We start from the raw sequence: 21906 nt of genomic DNA on the forward strand, positions 1-21906 counted from the left end.
CAGGAGGTTAGGGGTTTGGTACTAGAGGTGTAACAGGCTTAACTGCATAATTGACTACTTTGGGGTCCTAAGTAAAACACCATGTATCTTCTCTTGGATTTTGTAAAGAGAGAGGCTTATCTTTATGTATCTAGTGATGATGACAGGTTCTGCAGAACCTACATCATTACTGTCAGTGGCATCATTGTCAGTGAGACTGACTGTAATAAGATATATTAAGTTCACTTCCCTTCCAATCAGGAAGGGAAGACACACATAATGGCGGTATTCATTTACTAACAGCAAATGGCAAAATAAAATCTGGCAAAACCTCGGCCCCAGTGTCATGATCTATAACTGTTCTTGGTGCTTCTGTGTCAACTAGAAGTTCAACTGGTGCACAGCAGTAAAGACTCATTCCCATGTCATGCTGATGTGTGTATGAATTCAACAGCTGTTTCTTTTGGACTCTGGGCTACAATGAATATAGAGATGCAATCTGCTCTTTTTGAGAAAGCTTTCTCCAGATCGACAATAATGCGTTGGACTAACTGCTCTCACACTCTGCAGTTCTGGGTAACGCTCATATTCAGATTCCATGTGGCTTTGTAAAACTGAATTACAAGAAGAAAAATGTCCTCAAGCAGAGGTGCTGGAATAAAAACCTTAGAATTAATAATCATGACACAGTACAGAAGAAAATACTGTGTACAATAAATATTGAATGTCCATGTTCTACCCCAGCAGTATTTATCTGAAGCACATTATTTCTCAGTTGTGTCCTAAAAAGAGCAGAACTCTCTCTATTTGACACATGCAAGTCCAAGAAGTTTCTATGTAACTGCTCCATTCACTCAGTTCTGTACATTTCACAATTTACTTCAAATCCATGTACCACAAAGCAGACATCATTTTAGATGTATAAGTTCAAACTAACATTCAGAGGTACAAGTCTCTCTGCTGGGTGAACAGCTGCCTTCACGGATCTCTGTGATGTTTATGAAAGAAGTAGCCCACTGATTCACAATAGTAAATATTTGGATCTGTCAGAGGCTGTATAATCATGCTTACCCAGACACTCTCTCCCAGACACTTGACACTTGAGCTTGTGTAAATGATCCAGCTATAAACACATGATTGTGGCACATGAGGGCCTGATGACAGTCGGGATGGGGATGAAGAAACTGAGAGGTCACAGGACTGTCACATGAGCATTATCCAATCACATCTGGAATGACACACGCTGCAACGCTGCTTTAATAGGATGACGCTGCTTTCCTCTTAGCCAAGAAACCACAGTGTATTGCTTCTGGTTTCAGAGAACATATTTGTCTATTTTCACTGTGGCCACTAGATGTCAGCACATTGCAACGTTGTAATATGTGACCACAGAACGCAGGGCCAGCTAGAGACCAGCGCCCCCGTTGGAGTAGGTCTTTGAATACATAGTGGTCTCTCTTCAGGTCTCATTACGCCACCTAGAAGTTAGTCATGCAGAGCAGTCTTAAGACTTCTTTCTCCGTGATTAATCCATGATCAATCTTCCATCTGATCGATCATGAACTGGCAGACCTTTATGTGACTCGTAAAAGCACTCGCTTCAGTAGTTTGTTTGTTGAAATATTGGAAGCAGATGTTTTTTGGAATTTGTATCTATGACTACCATGTGTGTGTGCGTGCATGTTTGTGTGTGTTTTTGTATCTCTATCATATCAGTGTGGTGTGTGTGCAGCTATTGACACTAGAAGCAGAGGTTGTTTGATATTCGCAACCGTGATTACTGTGTGTGTGTGTGTGTGTGTGTGTGTGTGTGTGTGTGTGTGTGTGTGTGTGTGCACGTTTGTAATTTGTAACCTTGATTATAGCATGTGTATGCGTGTGTGTTTGTGTGCCTAGTCTATAGTCTATGTCTGTGAAGTGTGTACATCTAGTAAGGGCAGGTTTCAAGTGTTTTCTGCTGGTAACTGTTTCCTTTCAAATTTGGGGAATGAGAAGGAGTCCTGCATCCTATTAGAGTATGAGTAGGCTTATGGGAAGTAAATTAGAGACATATTGAAGTACGAGGCTTTGCAATGTTTTGGAAATTTAAAGTAGGATTATAAAAACAAGAGAGTTTTTTGCAGAAGGCAATTCTGGACAAAAACAAAACCATGGATCAGTTTTACTTGGTCAGTGACGGACAAGAAAGCCCTAATCCTGGAGATATTCTGAGGTAAAATGTACATGTATATGTATACATGCTATTTTGGATAAAAGGAGAGGTCTGGATGAAAGATTGAAAGATGTCAGCAAGACCTTTGACAATACCAATTTATGATTTTAAAGTCCAAATTGATGAACTGCTGTTCTCGAAATGTGTATGCTTTTAGGATGTATTAGGCAGGGAGATGTTTGCACTGTTTTATTTATTGATCTATTTTATTTCATATGTCTTATGTTTTGTTGTCTTTTATGTTTTATAATTGTGAAACAATGTATGCTACCTTTTTGGCCAGGGCTCACTTGAAAAAGAGATGTAAATGACTTCCCTGGTTAAATAAAAAATAAAAAAATAACAAAAAAAAAACAGAATTCTACAGGAAATGTATGCTATCTTGATTCTTTAGTAACATCATTCTCTATGTCTGAACTGAATTGACAGTGGTCTGAAAGTGACTGTTTCATAGTTGCCATCTTGGAAAAGTGGGGCAAATTCATTACGTTTTGTTGGTTTTCACTTGTTTTGCAGCGGCAAACAGTCCAGTCTAGTCAACCTGGCATGCACTAGAAGAAGAGGAAAAGGTTTCAACTGCCAAGCAAAAACCTGCATCTGGCATGTGTGTGTGTGTGTGTGTGTGTGTGTGTGTGTGCGTGTGTGTGTAGGTGTGTGTGTGTGTGGGTGTGTGTGTGTGTGTGTGTAATTTTGCTGGAGACAGGATCCCCACAGAGAGAGATTGTGTTGTCCATGCTCAGAGGTGGGATGTAACAAAGTAAAAATACTTCATTACTGTACTTAAGTAGGATTTTCAAGTATCTGTACTTTACTCAAGTTTTCCTTTCACTGAAGACTTTTTACTTTTACTCACTACATTTCAAAAGAAAATAATCAGTACTTTCTACTCACTACATTTTCAAAACAGACTCGTTACTCTCGGGAAATCATCAACTGATTTTCAACAATTTTTTTATTTTCCGCATCAGACGGCTTCTATCCTGGACGCAGCTGATCAAGAGCCAAATGTGATTGGCTGCTTGTTCAGAAAAGCAACACCAGAAAGGAAGGAAAGGGACAGAGAGAGAAGTAACACGAAGAAGAGAGAAGTAACAAGAGAGAGAATTAACGTTAGTGAATTCAGCTGCTAGAATTAACGTTTGTGATCTAAGCTGCAGACTCTTTCTTATCTGTGATTCAGAGGAACGCTCAACAGAGAACCAGTTTAGAACATTAGAAATTACTTTTGGAGAACGACTTTTACTTTTATACTTTAAGTAAATTTAAGACCATGTACTTTTATACTTTGACTTGAGTAAATGATTTGAAATGGTACTTCAACTTCTACCAGAGTATATTTTTAGATGAGTATTTGCACTTTTACTTGAGTAAGGAATTTGTGTACTTCTACCACCTCTGTCCATGCTACAGGAAAAGCGAGACCATAGCAAAAAGCTGGGTGTCAGTCATATATGGTGAAGAGGCCACAAGAGTCAGTGACAACACATAATAGTTATTTTTGTTCTACAATAATACATTTGAGAATTGCACGTCTATTCAGATAAAGTGAAATGGGTCTTCAAGGATAGTTCAGGGGTGAGTCACACTTGAAAACTGCTTATTTTTTCTTTCTCTCTCTTTTCCCTCCCTCTCTCTCCAATAATCCCTCTCTGACAGACCTGACAAATAGAGTCTTTCAACAGCAGGCGTCATCCTGTACGATCACTGGGAACCCGTGGGATGACTAATCCTTTCCTGCCTCCTCTCCTCTCGTCTCCTCTGCCCTCCACAAACCACTTTAAGCTATCCTTAAGAACACCGCTTAATGGCCTCTCGGCCTCTCTCCACCTTGTTCTTTGCTTTTCATCCTTTCTCACAGTGTACCCTTCCATACAAGTGTTGGTTATGAATAAAAGTGTTCTGAGAGAAAGAAAGATATTGGCAGTACATAGTATATAAGTAGGAGAGAAAAGGGACAAAGGCAGGGAGGAGGACTGAAGGGCAGGGATACGCCTCAAAGTCCAGTCCAGGGACCAAATGCAGCTGGCAAAAGACATCAGTGTGGTTTTCAATATGAAAGTCTTTTCTGTATGAAAATCAATTCCTCATTGGCCTCAACTCTATACTAAGTGAAATTGGATGGGGTCCATGATTAATGTTCAATAATGTCATCCACAGTGCGATAAATTTCACTCTGTTGAAATCTATAAAATCTGTAGAAGCTGATGATAACAAAAAAAAACATTTTTTTTTTTTTTTTTTCAATAGCTTGGACACACAACAAATTGGTTTGCAACAGTTGTTAGCAAAGAGAAGGCAGTTTTATGAATTGACGCATCCAAATGTGGCTTCTGGGGTCAGCTATTTTCTCTGCCATTTAGTTTCACATGAGCTATTTTTTACATAAACACTTTGAAAAGGTGTGTGGATTCCTTTGAGCAGGTGTTCAGGTGTGGGTAACCACCTTTTTCCCTAAGCGGTGCAGTTATATACTGTGATCCACAGGGGGCGGAAGAGAGCAGAGAATCCCATATGCAGACTCCCAGAAGCTGCCAAATCCAAAAGTGCTCCTGGAGCCTTAATTACTTTCCAACCTATTCTCTCAACCCAAGACTGGATATTTGATGATTTTGACCTTGATTAGCCCCAATTCTGCTGTCACAGAAAGCTCTAGATGACTGGGGGGGAAATTCCACTGCATAGATTTTTTTCTCAAAGGCGCTGTTGGAGCACTCCAATCCCATTTTGGCTGAGACAGCTACTTTTTCAACTTAAAAGGTTCAGGAAATTCAGTAAACACCTTTTGGAATGCATTGTCTGAAACAAAATTGATTATAAGAATATGAATTAGAAGAATGCATTACATTTGAAAGAGTTGCTGCTCTACATTATTTTTTGAAACTCCATCCTCTGAGGCGGTAAAGCCCTGCTGGGTAAAATCTAACAGCAAGGCTTTGTTCTAGCCAATATACCTGCTTTACACCACACTGAACACAGATGGCCTGAGCAGTACAGGAACCAACAAGGACGAAGATGAATAGGGGAGACATAACTGCTGACTCAGTTTGATGTTGTGTAGCTACTCTTTATGGAAGTGGGTGTTTTGAATGGAGTATTTGTGAACTGGAGGTGATGGTGACTGTGGTGAGGTTCAGGTGAGTTAATGCACCCTCTGGCGGCCATATTGGAGGTCCTCAGCTCTTGGGCAGCAGTGGCTGTGAACAGCTGATTACATTGGTAAACATACAGCTTGGCTATCTCAACAGAACTGAATAGACATGGTCAATTTCTGAGCTGTTTTTGACTGGGAACTAATTTTGTCACATCTACATCTGATCGATTTTGTGTTTAGAAAAGTTGTCAGCTTAGCTAGTTAATCATCTGGTCAGCTAACCATCACTGCAGTTTGCGCACTAGCTAATGTATCTGGTAGAAGGTAGCGTTAGTAATGGCTAGTCGTTGCATCTTAACCTAAATTGGCCTACTGGCTAGATAACAGCTGTTTGTTCAGGTTAACTAAGCTGACTCTTCTGACGTCACAGCAACCTGAATTTGGAAACAAATCTACCTTATCAGACTATTCACTTTAAATTACCATGTTATTGAAATGACCTATGCTCACACCACAACAGTCTTTTTCATGTATCTCTCTTTTTATAGCCAAGTTGTAATACAGTATGTCTCAGCTTATTCGTTTTAACAAATTAATTCAACATTCAATAGTCATTTCAATAGTGTAAATAATAAGCGTACCTGGAAACAGGAAAAAGTACTAATACAGTGAGTATTAATAATGTATATGAAAATGTATACCTACTTTTGAAACACCCGGTATATTTAGGCAAGGCAAGGCAAGTTTATTTATATAGCACATTTCAGCAACAATGCAATTCAAAGTGCTTTACATAAAACATTAAAAGCATCGAGACAACGTGAAAAAGATAAAATTCATATATTGCATTAAAAGAATCTAATCAAGGAAAATAGAAAGATAAAAGAACACAACAAACACAACAAATACTCCCACTTTTAGATGCACATTGTGAGTGAACCCATATGTTTTTCTTTAATTTACAGATCTCACTGCCCAAGGCAGACGAGAATCATAGATTCTCCTCTTGGTCAAAAACCTTTTTAGCCATTGTTTGCACACAGCCAGTTCTCTATTAATTTATTAATTTGCTTGTCTGTCTGTCTGTCTGTCTGTCTGTCTGTCTGTCTATGTATGTATGTATGTATGTATCTATCAATCTATCTATCTATATCATTGTGTCATACCAACACGGTCTCAGCACATACAAATGCACACAGGCACGCAAGTGGACAGAAAATCAAGGAGAATTGCTTTTGCATGGAGACATTTCCTTTGCTTAAACTTATTTTTGCGGGGAGTTTATGAGAGGGTGTTCAAAATTCAGTTCAAAAAGTCAGACTTTGTGTTTCTTCAAAGTTTTGATAAATTCAACACCCTTGTAGGTAATTAAATGGGCCTATAGGACTTGTTTCATCTAGATGTCTCTAGGTGCAGATTTTGACACAAGCCGATTATTCTGTCCAAAATAAGAGCCTGATGCTGAACTCCCAGCGCAGATTTCATGCTTGAATTTGTTTGAAGTTGAATACTTTCAAAGTTAAGGGATAAAGAAGAAAGCTTGTGCTGTGCAAGTAAGATTAACTTTTAGAGTTTGGAGCTGCGTGTGTGTGTGTGTGTGTGTGTGTGTGTGTGTGTGTGTGTATAGGTGTGTGTATGTGTGTGTATGTGTGTCTCCCTCACTCCCTTGTCTTCAAGCCAGTAAAGCCTGGCTGTTGCAGTTGGCAGTACAAGTCTGGCTCTAATTTAGAACAGCAATTTATAGCACTTAGTGGATTACTCCAAGTCCTAATACCAAAGCCTATATCCTAAAATCCTGGATCTTGTTTCTTTGCCAGTGTCTTACCTCTGCATTCTTTGTCCATTGAACACCAGATATTATATAGAGGTTATGATCTCCCAACATTCAAATTAATGGTCATGAAAAAAAAAAACATCCTTCCTTCTTTCCTTCCTTTTCCCTTTCCTATGTCTCTCACTTTTCTCTACCTTCGTGCCTGTCCCAAGGCCCAATACTTCTTATCCCTCATGTAACACATTGACAGATTTGACCTGTATGTTATATCTGATAAATGTATTGATGGGTGGGCCGGCCGCTAGGTCCAGGTAGTCAGCAGTTAGCAAACACCATAGATGAGCAACAGGACCAAGTGAGAAGCCACAGCCTTGTGTACTCAGTGTGTCATACGATGCATTTCCTGTTATACACAACCGCTGTGTATCATATCATAATTTTTTTATTGACCAAGCCTCATGCATACAACTGATAAGCAAATGGAAGTGAACAACAGACAGCCCCCCCCAACACAAACATCCCATGGCCAAATGAGGAAGAGGGACTGATAGGGTGGCAAAGGGAGCGGCTAGAGGTTCGACCTAGGAGGAGCGACTGAGAAGAGATCAGACCGCAACCAGAGAGCTTCAAAGACTGACAAAAACCAAAGAGCTGCTCAAAGAACTTAAAAAAAAGGAAAAAATTTAAGAATAAGTGAGCTATTAACGAAGATCGAGGAGACAAGAAGTTGTTGCAGAGGTGAGACAATATTTGAATAAGGGGCCTGAGGTTGAAGCTTTGGACAAGCCATGGTTACGCTGGACTTTGGGACACTGACAGTGCCTGTGGGCATTGTGCGGATGATGGAGGTGGTCCTCACCTGTATCTCCTTCAGCCTGGTGGCATCGGTGGGCCACAGCACCAACTCCTTCTGGACGTGGTGCATGTTCACCTGGTGCTTCTGCTTCTGTCTCACCCTCCTCATACTCTTCCTGGAATTCACTCATCTCAACACAAAGGTGCCGATCGCCTGGGATGACTTCACCACCGCTTTTGCCATGCTGGCTACTCTCATGGTGCGTGCATTTACAACTCAATTGTTAGTGGTCGCTGGCTACAGATATTGCAAGAGCAAACTTATCAGAGGTTGTTGGTGAAACAGATTAGTGACTATCTGCTTTGAGATCGGCCACTGTTGCTGAGCAGAGGTCAGTGCGAATAATGATATGACTGTTCTGTGGAAGATTAAGGCTTGAGGCTACAACCAACCAAAACAACTGTGCACATACTATAAACTAGGATGTGAACTTTGATGAACAATATTGAATTGTGAGATACCACATAATTTTGTTGTTTTTACATGAAATGACAGTATGTCCTGGTTGAAGATTTTCTTTAATGTCTTTCATTTTTTGAAGCTGTAAAATGGTTTGTTTAGATTCATATTGTCCTTTAGCACTTTGAGTCACAATGGGTTGACAAAGCTGTGAAAACCTTATTTTCCATCTATAAATACAGATCTTCAACAGCCACTAACTTTAGCATACTTAACACGCTCAAAAATCCCACCTTGGGGCTTTAACTGGGCATGTGAATGATGTTTTTCATAGCTATGATTCTTAACTATCCAAATATAATGACAATCATACCTTTGATTGGATTAAAGTTTGATGTTTAGCCATAAAGTACTGATCAAAAATGTGCACACTTTGCTCACTTAGTACTCTTAGTACTAATAGTGTCTGAAATAGTGAAATGACTGCATTGTGATATTCCCTTGTACTCAGCCAGGTTGTGTCTTGAGCTACATTGACTAAGAAGGGATCATTTTGCAAAAATGTTTGACCTTCCTTTCAAACAGGTGCTGGCAGCATCCATCATATATCCCACCTTCTTCACCTGCTCTTCGTGCGGCAAGCCGATTGGCGCCACTGTTACGTCCTGTCTGGCCTTCATCCTGTACGCCACCGAGGTCGGGCTGACCCGCGCCAAACCCGGCGAGATCAGCGGCTTCCTGACCACGGTCCCGGGCCTCCTCAAGGTCCTGGAGGCCTTCGTGGCCTGCATCATCTTCACATGCTTGGACCACAGCCAATACTCCAAGTTCCCAGGGCTCAACTGGTGTGTTGCCGTCTACTCCATGTGCTTCATCTTTGCCCTCCTCGTCATCACCTTCACCATCGGCCGCCTGTTGGCTCTCTTCCCCGCACCGTTTGACAAAGTTCTGACATGCTGCAATGTGTTGGCTGTGCTGATGTACATGACAGCGGTGGTCATCTGGCCAATTTATAGCTTCCAGAACAATCCAAGGCCGAACCACTGTTCTCCCATTTGTCAATGGGATAATTTAGTGGTGATCTCTTTCATGACCTGCTTCAATCTCATTGCTTACATTGTGGATACGGTTTATTCTGTAAGGTTGGTCTTCTTCATCAGCAGAACATAGGCCACAAATTTGCCTGATCTTTCATGTCTCAGCAAGCTTCGAAGTGCGCTTGAAATCAAAGACTGACTGTGAATGGGAGAATATTATGTAAAGGACTATGGTATTCCTTGTGCAATTTTGTTCAACATATTTTTATCAATGTTGTCATGATAATCCCATCGATACGTTTGTGGCCATGCAGTAGTCTTTTACACTGCACTAGTTTGTTGCTGATTTCATCTGAATAGGGGTAATTTCTGTCTGTCATGCCTTCTCTGAAGACATGAAACAATGATGGCCGTGTCTAACACTTTTAATCTGAACCTACACCAAGAGTTGTGGTCCCAGTCTCTCCAAGTTGTCTCTCTCCCCTGTTTCTCTCTCTCTCCCTTCATCATTGTACTTTTTAGTTATTTTGATACAAGACTGACATGAGACTGACAGCAATCAAAGTCAGTCTGTGCGTATGTAAAACTATTTCAGCGTGTGATATATCAATAAAATGGAATAGAAATGAAGTGTTTGACTTTTTGCATGGTTATACTGCCATGCGTGTTCACATTGTTTATCCCAGCACCTCTGTGACAGTTTAAAATAATGACAATAATGGGTTTAATGGTTGAACAGCACACAGTTGGTACAACCCTCTCCTTCTCCCGGGGTGTTTGCTAAGGTGTGTCTGAGTGTGCATACCCTTTAGGATGGAATGCATGGGAGTTATAGGCTTCCAGCCCACAGCCCTACTCCCATTTCTCCATCTCTCTTTACAGTATATAGAGGGAATCAGAGACAGTGAGAGAGAGAGAGAGAGAGAGAGAGACAGAGAGAGACAGAGACAGTGAGAGAGAGAGAGAGAGAGAGAGAGACAGAGACAGTGAGAGAGAGAGAGAGAGAGAGAGAGAGAGAGAGAGAGAGGGAGAGAGATGTGTTTGTCATGTAGAAATGTTTTTCCTTAGTTCCCTTCCCTTACTTCCAGCCCATACTCTCCACCTACTGATACACTTCACCTAACCCTCTGTTTCCACATGTAATGATGGAAGGAGGATAATACATTTTATCTTTGAAAATCCCAGGAGTTGGAATCAGATGGCATCCACAAGTGTTACAGTATTGCACAAGTATTCCATGTTTTTTGTATGCCCTAATTTCCTTTGAACAGCATTGTTTCCCCCAACGCCAAACCGCTTGGCCTCCTAGCTTTGCTTATCTAACATGGTAAGTGTTGTGATGGCAATAATACCCTTATTTTAGACTTTTCTCATTCTACACTTCCCTCACAACACTGAATAAACCACACTGTCATATCAGTTTGACATTATTTCCACAACATTTGACCATTTGAACACCTTACATCATGCTTGCCACTTAACAGTAGATAGCAAAGGTGTTGACTTGTGCAGTGACTCTAATAATATTTAAAAAAAACGAATCAACTGTTTTTCTAGAAAGTATTCAGGATAAAAACATGATCCGCTTATCTTAATGATATCATTGTCATCCATGCCCCCGCATTGGACATACATAACCTTTGACCAGGGGTTATTGCTCTGTTCAAAATGAAAATGAAAGGAACTCAGGAGTGGATCTTATAACAAACATGTGAGCACATATCAGAGAGAAAGAGGAAAGAGAGAGAAGGAAAGAAATGAAAGAGAGAGAGAGAAAAAGAGAATGTAGAATGACCGACAAATCATGGAGACTCAATGAGAAACCAAGCCAAATTCAGTATCCACTTTAAGGGTCAGTGCTTGTGATCGTAATCAACTTTTAACATTAGGTTATGAGGTCACATAGGTATAGAATGCAAACTTGGATATAGTGACATATAATAGCAGCACAGTACTGTCAGTACTGTTTTCTGATTATTAATGTAGGCCTAGTTTGCTTAAATCAGATCTAAAAAGTTGCTCTATGCTCACCATATAAACTTTTATCAATACCTGTCCTTACTTTCTTTATCGGTCGAAACAGAATAAGCCATACCTTCCATAAATTCCCTCACAGCTATCCCTCCTCCAAACTCCCCCTTTTTCTTTGCCCAACCCAGAAACAATGAATCAACTAAACGCAAGGATAGGATAAGAGTAGTTTTCCTTGGGAGGGGACCTACACCCCGTCGATTGGATGGAGATTAGCATCTGAACTGGGCTTGCGCTGAGGACCAGAGTCCAGTGTGCGTGTGGTGAGGTGAGCATGATAAGACCCAACCAGTATCCAATCAGAGGCTTGAAATGGTGATCATAAACAACACAGATAAGCCCACAGAGACATGCAGGATGCTCTGTTTGAATATGTGCCATCACACAGGAGTCTCACTTGAAGAACACACCTGTTTAGTCTCTAGTCTACATGGGATTCTTCAACAGGAGCTGGATTGAAAACCACAGGGACAGTGACAGTGTCTTAAAAAGCCGTGCTGTGCTGAGGCATGCACAAGAAGAGAAGAAGAGGATGAGGGAGTAGCGCAGAGGAGAGAAGGTGATACAAAGGAGGAAAGTGACACTGCAGAAAAGTTTCAGGAGAGGACTGTGTAGAAATTTAAATAGACAAAGACACTGAAGGAAAAAGTGTCCAAAGCCTCTGGCGGAGAGATTTATTGAGGTCAGCGAGTCTGACTTTGTTCGATACTAATCTAATTGAGCCATGATGAATGTGGAGGTGCGGTCACTCACCCAGCCTGTGGGCATCATGCGCCTTATGGCAGCCATCCTCACTTGTCTGTCTTTCAGCCTGGTGGCAACAGTGGGATATGTACCATCTTCTTACTGGGCTTGGTGCATGTTCACCTGGTGCTTCTGCTGCTTCTTCACCCTCCTCATCCTCATCCTGGAGTTCACCACTCTCAGCACCAAGGTACCTCTCTCCTGGGATGACTTCACCACCGCCTTTGCTATGCTGGCCACCCTCATGTGCCTGGCCGTCTCCATCATCTATCCCACCTTTTTCACCTGCAAGACCTGCTACCACCAGATCGGCGCCACCGTAGTGTCCTGGCTCTGTTTCGGTGCGTATGCTGGCGAAGTGGCCCTGACCCGCCTTCGGCCCAGCGGGCAGAACGGAGGGTTCCTCTCCACAGCACCCGGTCTAATGAAGATGCTGGAGACTTTCCTGGCCTGCCTTATCTTCACCTCCCTGGAACCAGGCCAGTACTCCGGTTTCCCAGGACTCCAGTGGTGCGTGGCCGTGTATTCCTTGTGCTTCATCTTCGGCGTCCTCATTATCCTGCTCACCTTAGGGCAGCTAATCTCGTTTTTCCCATTCGCCTTCGACAAGCTGGTGACCATCTATAACCTTGTGGCAGCAGTGATGTACATGACGGCCATGGTGATCTGGCCGCTCTACAGCTTCCAGAACAAAAGCAGGCCCAGTGACTGTGGCCACCACTGCGCCTGGGATAAATTGGTGGTGGTCACCTTTATGACCATTGTCAACTTCATTGTTTACACCTTGGACACCGTCTACTCTATACGCCTGGTGTTCTTCACCACAGACCACTGATGCTGCTCCTTATCAACTCTCAAACTAACAAGAATTGAGAACAATGAGTGTCTTGGATTCAAAACATTGTGAATGGACTCTTTTTGGATAAGGGCTTCTGTTTTCCACTGGGCCCGGGGCTATTTTGTAAACTTGGAGCAATTTTTTTTTTAATTAGACAAATTTTGTTGACACTTCAGTGTATATTCGTATGATGCTGTACATCAAGTCTAGTCACAGAGGAGGAATTACAAGAAGTGGACTGCTGGGTGCCCAATACAGTATGCAGAAAGAACTAGAGTTAGTTAATGATTAATACAGTGGTATCACTGTCATATAAATAAATAAATGGCCTGGTAGAACTTTGGATCCGGATACACCTATAGTGTTCAAATACAGTGTAGGCAATATTATTGAGCTTTTACTTTGGGGTTTAATACAGCATATATCCTGTCGGTAATATGTGTTAAATAAGATCAGGACTGAATGATGGTCAGGTTATGTCACAAGGGAATTTACACATGTTGTGACATTCATGCTTCTCATCCTTTCACTTGTAACAGCCACTCAACTTGTTAATCAATCCTGGAAGGAGGGAAACACTATCTAATTCTTTTTTTCTAATTAATTTCTACAGTATAGGGCAGTGACAACAGAGAAAGGTTTACTGTGTGTATAGTGCATTACTGTATCTACAGATAGGAACATAGACAAATAGAGTGACCAATAAAAAATACTGAGAGGATCACCAATAAGAGAGAGGAAGGATAGAGCATAGAGAGAATAATGAGATAGAAGTAGAGACAGCGAGAAGAGAGAGAGGGTGAGAGATTATGCAGGGGACTTGTGGGAAAAGTGAGAGAATCTGTTAACAGGAAGCTGCAGTATATTGAGGTGGATTTGTTGCAAGGTGTTCTCTTTCTTATTTCTCATTAAGCTTCTCCTTTTCTTCCTCAGTTATCTGGTTGCTGGTGTCAGTTGACCTCAAAAGCACGGGGCAGTGATGGAAAGCTAGAAAACATAACGTCACTCAATTCTTATTTTTTTTAACCAATGTATTTATTGGATCTTAAAAAGACGTCACTCAATCCTTGCTGCTAATCCTACAGCTATTGTGCCACTTGGTACACCAATCTGTGTGAGTGGCGTTTAAGTGAACTCAGGTCAGGAAAGGCAACTCAAGCGTGGAACTTTTCTTCTCATGTCAGTCTTTCAGACAGACAGAGGATACAAAATAATGAAGAGAGTTTTGTGAAGACGAGGTACATTCCTGATTTAAGTCTATCCTGTCAGACACGGCAGCAGATGGCAGACAGCAGAGTGTGCTTTGATGTGGATAAGGCAGGTTAAAGGCACAAAAACAGGAGGAAATGGGTAATAGTTATACTTCCCTGTGTTATCCGCTGCTGGGTACTAAAAAAAAAAATGTGTAGTTAGAAAGTAAACCATGCAGTACATGGAAAGAGTAGCATGCAAACTATGATAAAGAAAATCGGGTGTGCAGCATAAAGAGGATAGCTACAATACATATGAAAAAATGAAAATTTGGTGATATGTACAAAGTTGTGTGTCACTTTTTACATGTTTTTAACTGCCAAAGCTACAGTGTCTGGGCATATCTTCATCATCTTAAGAAACATTGTTGCTGAAGTTCTGAAATTAGCACATTTATTGTGCTTTCCTGTGCCACATTAAAGAGTTTGTTCAAAAAACAAGAAAAGACTTTAGTGCATACATAAACAGGATATCTAACAATAAAAAGTAACAAATAAGAAGACGTGCATACAGAGAGGTATGCTAATCGAATGAATGACTCACCACCTCCAAATGGAGGTGCATGGCATTTAGCTCCTCCCATTCCATTATCTGAGTGAACAGAGACTGATGTGAAAGCTGTGGGCACACTGTGTCAATCATTACCTGATAGGAGTGCAGGGACGAAAGTGTTTTTGTCATTGTGTAGATTACAACCTTGAACAAACTAAATAAATAATGATAATTAATGGTAAACAATGGTACCACTGAAAGCTCTTGTATGCCACGTTAAGGGACGTTCACATTATGGTGCAAAAACAAGGCTCTTGTGCTATGCGCGCCACTTTACAACGCATGTTTAACCACACCAGCACCCTCAGTGGCACTGTATTAGCTTGCTAACAAGGAACTATATCTATCTTCTGCTAAATGCTAGCAGTAGCTACATCTCTGCCTATACCCACGCAAATAACATTTTTGTAACAAACCTGGTAGTTCCATCTGAAGGCTGACATTTCGCCATGCAAATGCTTTTTGGTGTGGTCTCTGTAAGCCTTTATGGAATTCTTATAAAGCTTGGGGAAATCCACGACACACACAGTCAATTTTTCCTCCATTTTGGACTGGCAGCTGCACACTGCATACAGTACATCAGCGCAGGACTCTAGCCAGCTAGAATATTTTTTTAGGTTAAATGTGTTTAAATGGTTGCAGTGGCAACAATTAATTAACTACTGCCTGCCTGCACCCTTAAAACGTATGTGTTATTACATTCTTGAGTCTTGGGGCAACACACGCTGTTACACATGTTACTTTTCAAGACAATTATATGTTAATAACATAAGTTGTGTTGCTATTAATATACAGTATATTGAAAAGTAATGCAAAACTGTTTTATACAAAGGAACAAGAATGCTTTTCGGCAACAGAAATATTAGCATGTTGGTAGACAGGTGAAACTGTTATTCTGAATAACTCCTGCATGTATTTCTGAGATAATTAGGGGTCCAAGCACGTAGTGCTGGAACTCTATTGTATTTGCTGGAATTATTCTTCTTTCGTTCTTTCTGTCTTTCTTTCTTTCTTTCTTTCTTTTTCTCCGGTAAAAGTATCTGCAGCTCAGAAACCGTAAGTCCTACAGCAACCATATTTGGCAGGTGGGCTCCTATGGCCCACCACTACTCAGGCAAGGCAGCCCATGCACATTGGCCAGATGGTGGCGCTATAACAAGCATTTTGGCCTATAACTTCTATAGCCGCTATAGCATACATTTTGGCCAATAACTTCTGAACCATGTGTCGTAGACTGAAAATTCTTCTTCTCTAGATTCTTTGGAATGTGCCGAGTCCAACCCATATATCACTTTCAATGTAAACTATATTGCATTGTCCGCCATTTTGAATTATTTAAGAAACACTTTTTTCGCAACTCCTCCTAGGCCATTCATCCAATTCACATGAAACTTGGTGTGGAGAATCTTGGGGCCGTCCTCTTTCAAAGTTGTATAAAGGTTATTGATAGGTCAAATGGTTTGGCTTTTATCAACCAATAAACTTTTAACAAAACATGCCATAACACTAAATTGGCCATAACTCATTAACCATTCATCTAATCAAGCCAAAATTTTAAACACATGTTGAGAAGTGTTGTATGAACACACCCCCAAAAGCATTTTGAGCTGTACTACTAGTGGGTGCTACAAATGCAAAAAGTTCATATCTCATAATTGACTGCATAGATTTTTATGAAAATTTTTACACGTTCTAGGATGATGTCCAAGTCGATCCTTGAAATTTGGTCATTATTGATGAAGGTAGGCGTGGCTTATTGCATAATAACCAAATCTTCATTGGTATTAAAGTCACAACTTCAAAAATTCATTAAAAATCAGCCGTATGTCCTAGAGAGCTGAAATTTTCAGGACATGTCGGCTGAAGTGAGATAAATCTTTTGTACGCTGGTATCTACCCCCGATTCTGATGTCGCCCCCCTCTGTTCATAGCAAAAACTGACTGTGATCCCACAGCGTTGTCCTCCTAAACCATACATTACAGGAAAAAAACAACATGATTTTTGAAATTGTCATATCTTAATTAGTAAACAGCCCAAAAATTATAATGATGTCTTGAAAACTGAGCGTACAGTAGATGGAAATGTGCAGCTGCAAATAGTTTGATAAATTGACAATGTGATATGTTCAAGATAGTTTGATCAATCTTCATCAAACTAAATACAAATGACGTCTGGACTCTCAAGATGATGTCTGTAAAGCCATGTGTAAATTGATTAATGTGGCACGCTAGTACAGTTATAATATTCTTTCTGAGGCTTTCAATATGGTTTGGACTAGCGCCTGTGACCTATCACTTGTCCCTTTGTTTTGTTTCCCCATTGTGGCACACACCAAAGTGGAAGTTGGCAGAGTGGTAAAGTTCAGGTCTTTGGACCGCGAGGTTGTGAGTGCAAGTCCCTCATGGACTTTGACCATTTTGAAGTTTCATGAAAAGTACATCAACACTAAATCACACAGTGCAAAAAACTCAAAGCAGGTGTTTGACATCATCTGTCAATGGCAAAATACCTGAATGTCGTCACTGATTGGGGTGTGGCCAGACGTTTCAACCCATAGAGATCAGTGTAGCAGCAGTTTTCTGGCCCGTGTGACTTAGTATTCTTTTATTTGTTAATGGAGAGTACTACAATGTTCTATAAAGTGATTAGCACTGTCAGTTTGTCAATCATAGGCTGCAGTATCACACTACTTCTCTGTTTAGTTTCTTCTCACTAAACCTATAACAGGCGTTTGGCTCAGTAGGTAAAGCATCAGCCTTTCATGTGGAAGGTTGTGGGATCAAATCCAGACTTCTCTTTTCCAAAGCCGTTAGTCATCAAGGACAAATAATAGAAAGTTTGGCCGTTGTGAACAACTCCAGCAATGTGGTTGCAATGAAAAGATTAACTTGACAGAAGTCACGGGCCAACACAAAAGCCGCTGTTAGACTGTGTGTTCAATCTTCACAACATGTCAGTTTTTGTGTGTGTCTTTCTACCTTCTGTAATGTTTTGTCTATCTGTCTGTCTTATCAAATTATGCTTGGACCCCGCAATCGCCGCTATATTTTATTTAATTTTGGTTAGGAGCAACAAACATTAACCAATGTTGTGCGTGGTTAAAATTATAAGGGAATTCTCATCATTACCAAGAGTGCCTGACTCCTGTTACAAATGAAATAAACATGTTATCCTTTCAAAGATGATGCAGGCAGCCCATGGGACAATCACCCCTGCATGTTTCATCAAAACACTAAGAAATATCTTCTAATTTTATTGAAACCTAGCTTTGCTTGTTCCCTTGGAATTACCGAGAGTTTATCATATCCTTTATAATTCGTTATTTCCTTTTCAGTTCAATTAAGGCCAAAATACCACATACGATCTGCAGGGGTAGGCAAAAAATAAAAATTTTCCAAATCCAAATCTACTCAGTAAGTAAACTGACACTGGATTGTAAAAGGTTTGCATATATTGTTTCCATATGGCCAGGTTCTTAACATAGGCTATAATTTAGAATTGGTTATTTCCTTCTCCAAGTAACCAGACAACCTGTGCTATGTTACACACAAATATGCACAAAGATAACCTAAAACAATACAGTTAGAGAAATTAGATTATTATTATTAAATACCAGAATGCAAATATAAATTGTTGTAGTTGTTGTAGTCTGTTTTTTTTTTTTCATAACTATTTGTCTGCATCTGTGTGCATATACGCGTTCTATCATTTTCAGTCGGAAGTCGCAACGGCGCATTTGTGGATAAACGTGATTTTATGAGAAAAGATCGATTTTTGGCTGTTTTGGGGTTTCATCAGATTTTAATAAAGTAAAGCCTTGGCTTTCATTCTGTGTAAAGATTATTGTGAAATTCAAACGCTAAATATAGTTTTGAAGCTCATAAAGGTAGGGTGACAAGCAGAACTACTAGCTTAGTTTGTCAACAAAGCTCGCATTCCTCATGTTGCCAGGTTTGCCGTTTTTAATGTACTTGGAAATGTTATAAATGCTGTAGGACTTAAAACGCTGTTTATTAAGTTTGTCAGGGTTGTATTGTGGAGTTTTGTTATTGGTTTGTTATTTTGGACTAGTTTCATTGATCATCGGGCTGTGGTTTAATTGGCACTGGGAGGGTTTTGTCGCTAAGAACCTGGCAACACTTCTCCCCGTCCCTCTCTCCCTTACTATGTGTCCCTTAAAATTATGAATGAACATCTGCATAGTAACAGGTTGACCATCGTTCACTTTATTGTCTAATCAAAATTATTGTTTCGTCCGCGGGAAAACGTAGTTGTCAGGCATCTCAACCTGTGTGTGTGAATGATTTCTTTATTTGAATAAATGTCTCAGAATTGACTTCAAACTTTGAGGCCCTTTTTCTCAAAAACATAGTTTGGAAACAGTCAAGACATCAAGGGGTGCATCTCACTCAATCTTTGGAGTACAAAGATAATTTTGATATCACCAGAAAGCTTAAATTATCCTCTTTCCAACAGTGTATTAAACTCAAAATGCTTTGAGGGGTCAATGTGACTGGAAATGATAGAGCAGTCGTATGTGCGTGGGGCTAATCCCTCCGTATGGAACATGAGACACTGACACAGAAAATAACACAAGTTGGCATAATGATGCTCATGGCCCTGAGACCTGAGCTGTCTTTCTGTAATAGACATTCATGTCCAACCACACGCTGTGATCCACTGAGGTGAGCACAACAGATAACCGTGGTTGGAAGTGTATGAGTCACTCCTCCTCTGTCTCCTTCTTTGCGGTCATTATTTCCTTTTAAGTTGCCTTTCATTTTATGGAGCCACAATCAAAAAGTCTCTACCCCTCCTGGGGCTGGAGGAGGACAGAGTGACGATGAATCACCACGAAGGAGTTGGCAGCGCTTCAGATGTGTGAGGAAAAAAAAATCACACTCAATAAAACCTCGTATTTGATATATGTATGCTTCTGTGCGTGTCTACACAGTATACATGAACTGTACCTAAAGAGTATAATATACTGTCCCAGTTGTGAGCTGCACCCCCTTTTTCACAATTGATGATCTCAAGGCTTAAAATCCTCCTTTGACCTGTCTCTTAACTGTCATCTACATCTCTCCTTCTTCATTAAAGTGGATTCATTGCAATGAAATCAATACGGGATCATAGCTTTCACCCAGATTCACCTGATCAGTCTATTTCAGGTGGTGGTGCTAATGATTTTGTCACTTAGTGTATGTGTGTGCCTCTGGATTTATCTTTTCCTTGTCACATTGGCAATGTGCTCATGCAGACCTATTACTGCCACATGGCTGCCTTCTCTCTCCTGCTGTGCTTCTGTCAATAAAAGGAGAATTATGTCAACACTTTGCAGAAATTCAATTATTTCTTGTCATTTTTTAGACAATCAGTTACCTGAAATTCTTGTATTTCCAAAATATATCATTTTGTAAACAAAGCTCTTTCAAAATCTAATAGCTTCAGTGATTTTACATGATACTTTTACCTTCAATAACATTAGTGGACCAAATTGTGGTTGTCTCATTTTGGAACAAATCTTTTCAATTCATCATTTATGGGACCAAGACATGAGCGTTTTTTGTTACTTTTTTGGGGGAGGACTAGCCCAACTGTGTTTTGTTAAAAGGTTAAGCAACAAAGACCAGAAAGAACGAATGATGCAGGTAAACTGAACTTGTCACCTAGTGCACTGCACCTTTGACAGACTCATATGTCAGTCAGTGTCATGTGTAATATGGTCACGATGTGGATAGTGTGGTGATGGACAGATTCATATGCCGCTCTGTTCCTTATTAAATAAGCAAGTCAGTCATCAGCTTGTTCTTTGTGCCTTGGCTGCTTGGATCTGATGGAGACCTTAGTGAGATGGATGGAAGGGCAAAGTACAGATACAAACATAACAGAAAGAGAAAAGCAACAACAAAAAGAGAATGACCATATTGGACTACAAACACATCAACAAAATTGCAAAATCATAATAGTAGCAATTAAAAGCAAGTTTATACAAATTTGTTGTTTTTAGTTGTACCTTAAAAGATAGAGATGATAGAGAGTTGGCTGCTCATATTTCCTCAGGTACCTTGTTCCAAAGTTTAGGTGCCCTGACTGCAAATGTTCAATCACCTTTTGACTTTGCTCTAGACTTGGGAACAGTCAAAGAACTTTGTCTGATCTAAGAACGTTTTTGTAAGGAGATAAAAGCGCCATTATATAAGCTGGGGCTAAGCCATTTATTTCTTTAAAAGTAATCAATCCTAGTCAGCCCCTGTCTCCATCTGTCTCCGTCTCCGTCTCTGTGTCTCTGTCTCTGTCCCTGTCCCTCTGTCTCGCTCTCTCTCTCTCTCTCTCTCTCTCTCTCTCTCTCTCTCTCGTCTTTTCTCCCACATACACACACCTGTCTACTGAAGTGGTTATTCTGAGCTCCGCCTGCCAGCAGCTTGTTCTTTGTGCGAGCCCTGCAGTGCTGGGAGGGGAGTTACCAGGGTTAAATGCAGGCTGACATTGTCACTTCTGTAAGAACCCAAATGTAGTGTCAACGCTTAATGAGATGTCTCGTTTTGGAAAATTATTGTCTCGCCCACCCAATATCAACTTAACACAAAAAACGCAAGTGTCCTGACAAGTTATAATTATGGTTGTCAAATGGTTTTATTTTGGTTACAAAATGTAGCCTTTCAGCCTTTCCTAATTAACTCCTTGGTCGTGCCCCCTGAGGGCGAGTACAATAGGTCTTTGTTGGAAGGAATATGAAATACTAAAATTTCTTAGCATAATGAAGAAAGAATTATTAATGTGGAGTCACTCAAATGCCTACAGACAGTACAATTCAACGGAAGTTTTTGAGTCAGTTTCACCTCAGAACTCTCCAGAACTCTTCAATAGAGTGTACAATAAATATACAATAATCATTTTAGGTACTGAAAGTTTATATTAGATTTCTTACATAGTAATTGTTCATGGCTCTACCCAAAGGGGATATTTAACTTACCTGGACTGTACAAGAAAAAGCTTACCAGGTTGCCACAAACAAAAACAAATCTATTTTATAGGAAAACATTGCCTTAATTCCTATAAAATACACAAACTTGGGCTATTACCAATACAAACCTTCAATAAGAACAATATAGTTCTGGAACAGATGGGTAATAAGAGA

General features: G+C 40.3%; 2 protein-coding genes across 2 annotated transcripts; both read left to right on the top strand.

The window, feature by feature from the left end:
* Positions 1 to 7844: 7844 nt before the first annotated feature.
* On the top strand, positions 7845 to 9481 carry LOC139918678 (myeloid-associated differentiation marker-like). The gene is made up of 2 exons (XM_071908100.2): positions 7845 to 8111; positions 8897 to 9481. The coding sequence occupies exons 1-2, from the start codon at positions 7845 to 7847 to the stop codon at positions 9479 to 9481; spliced, it is 852 nt and encodes a 283-aa protein (XP_071764201.1).
* A 2622-nt stretch (positions 9482 to 12103) lies between these two features.
* LOC139918679 (myeloid-associated differentiation marker homolog) lies at positions 12104 to 12958 on the top strand. The gene has a single exon (XM_071908101.1). The coding sequence runs from the start codon at positions 12104 to 12106 to the stop codon at positions 12956 to 12958; it is 855 nt and encodes a 284-aa protein (XP_071764202.1).
* Positions 12959 to 21906: the final 8948 nt, after the last annotated feature.

This window comes from Centroberyx gerrardi, chromosome 7, assembly GCF_048128805.1.
Source record: "Centroberyx gerrardi isolate f3 chromosome 7, fCenGer3.hap1.cur.20231027, whole genome shotgun sequence".
Lineage (NCBI taxonomy): Eukaryota > Metazoa > Chordata > Actinopteri > Beryciformes > Berycidae > Centroberyx > Centroberyx gerrardi.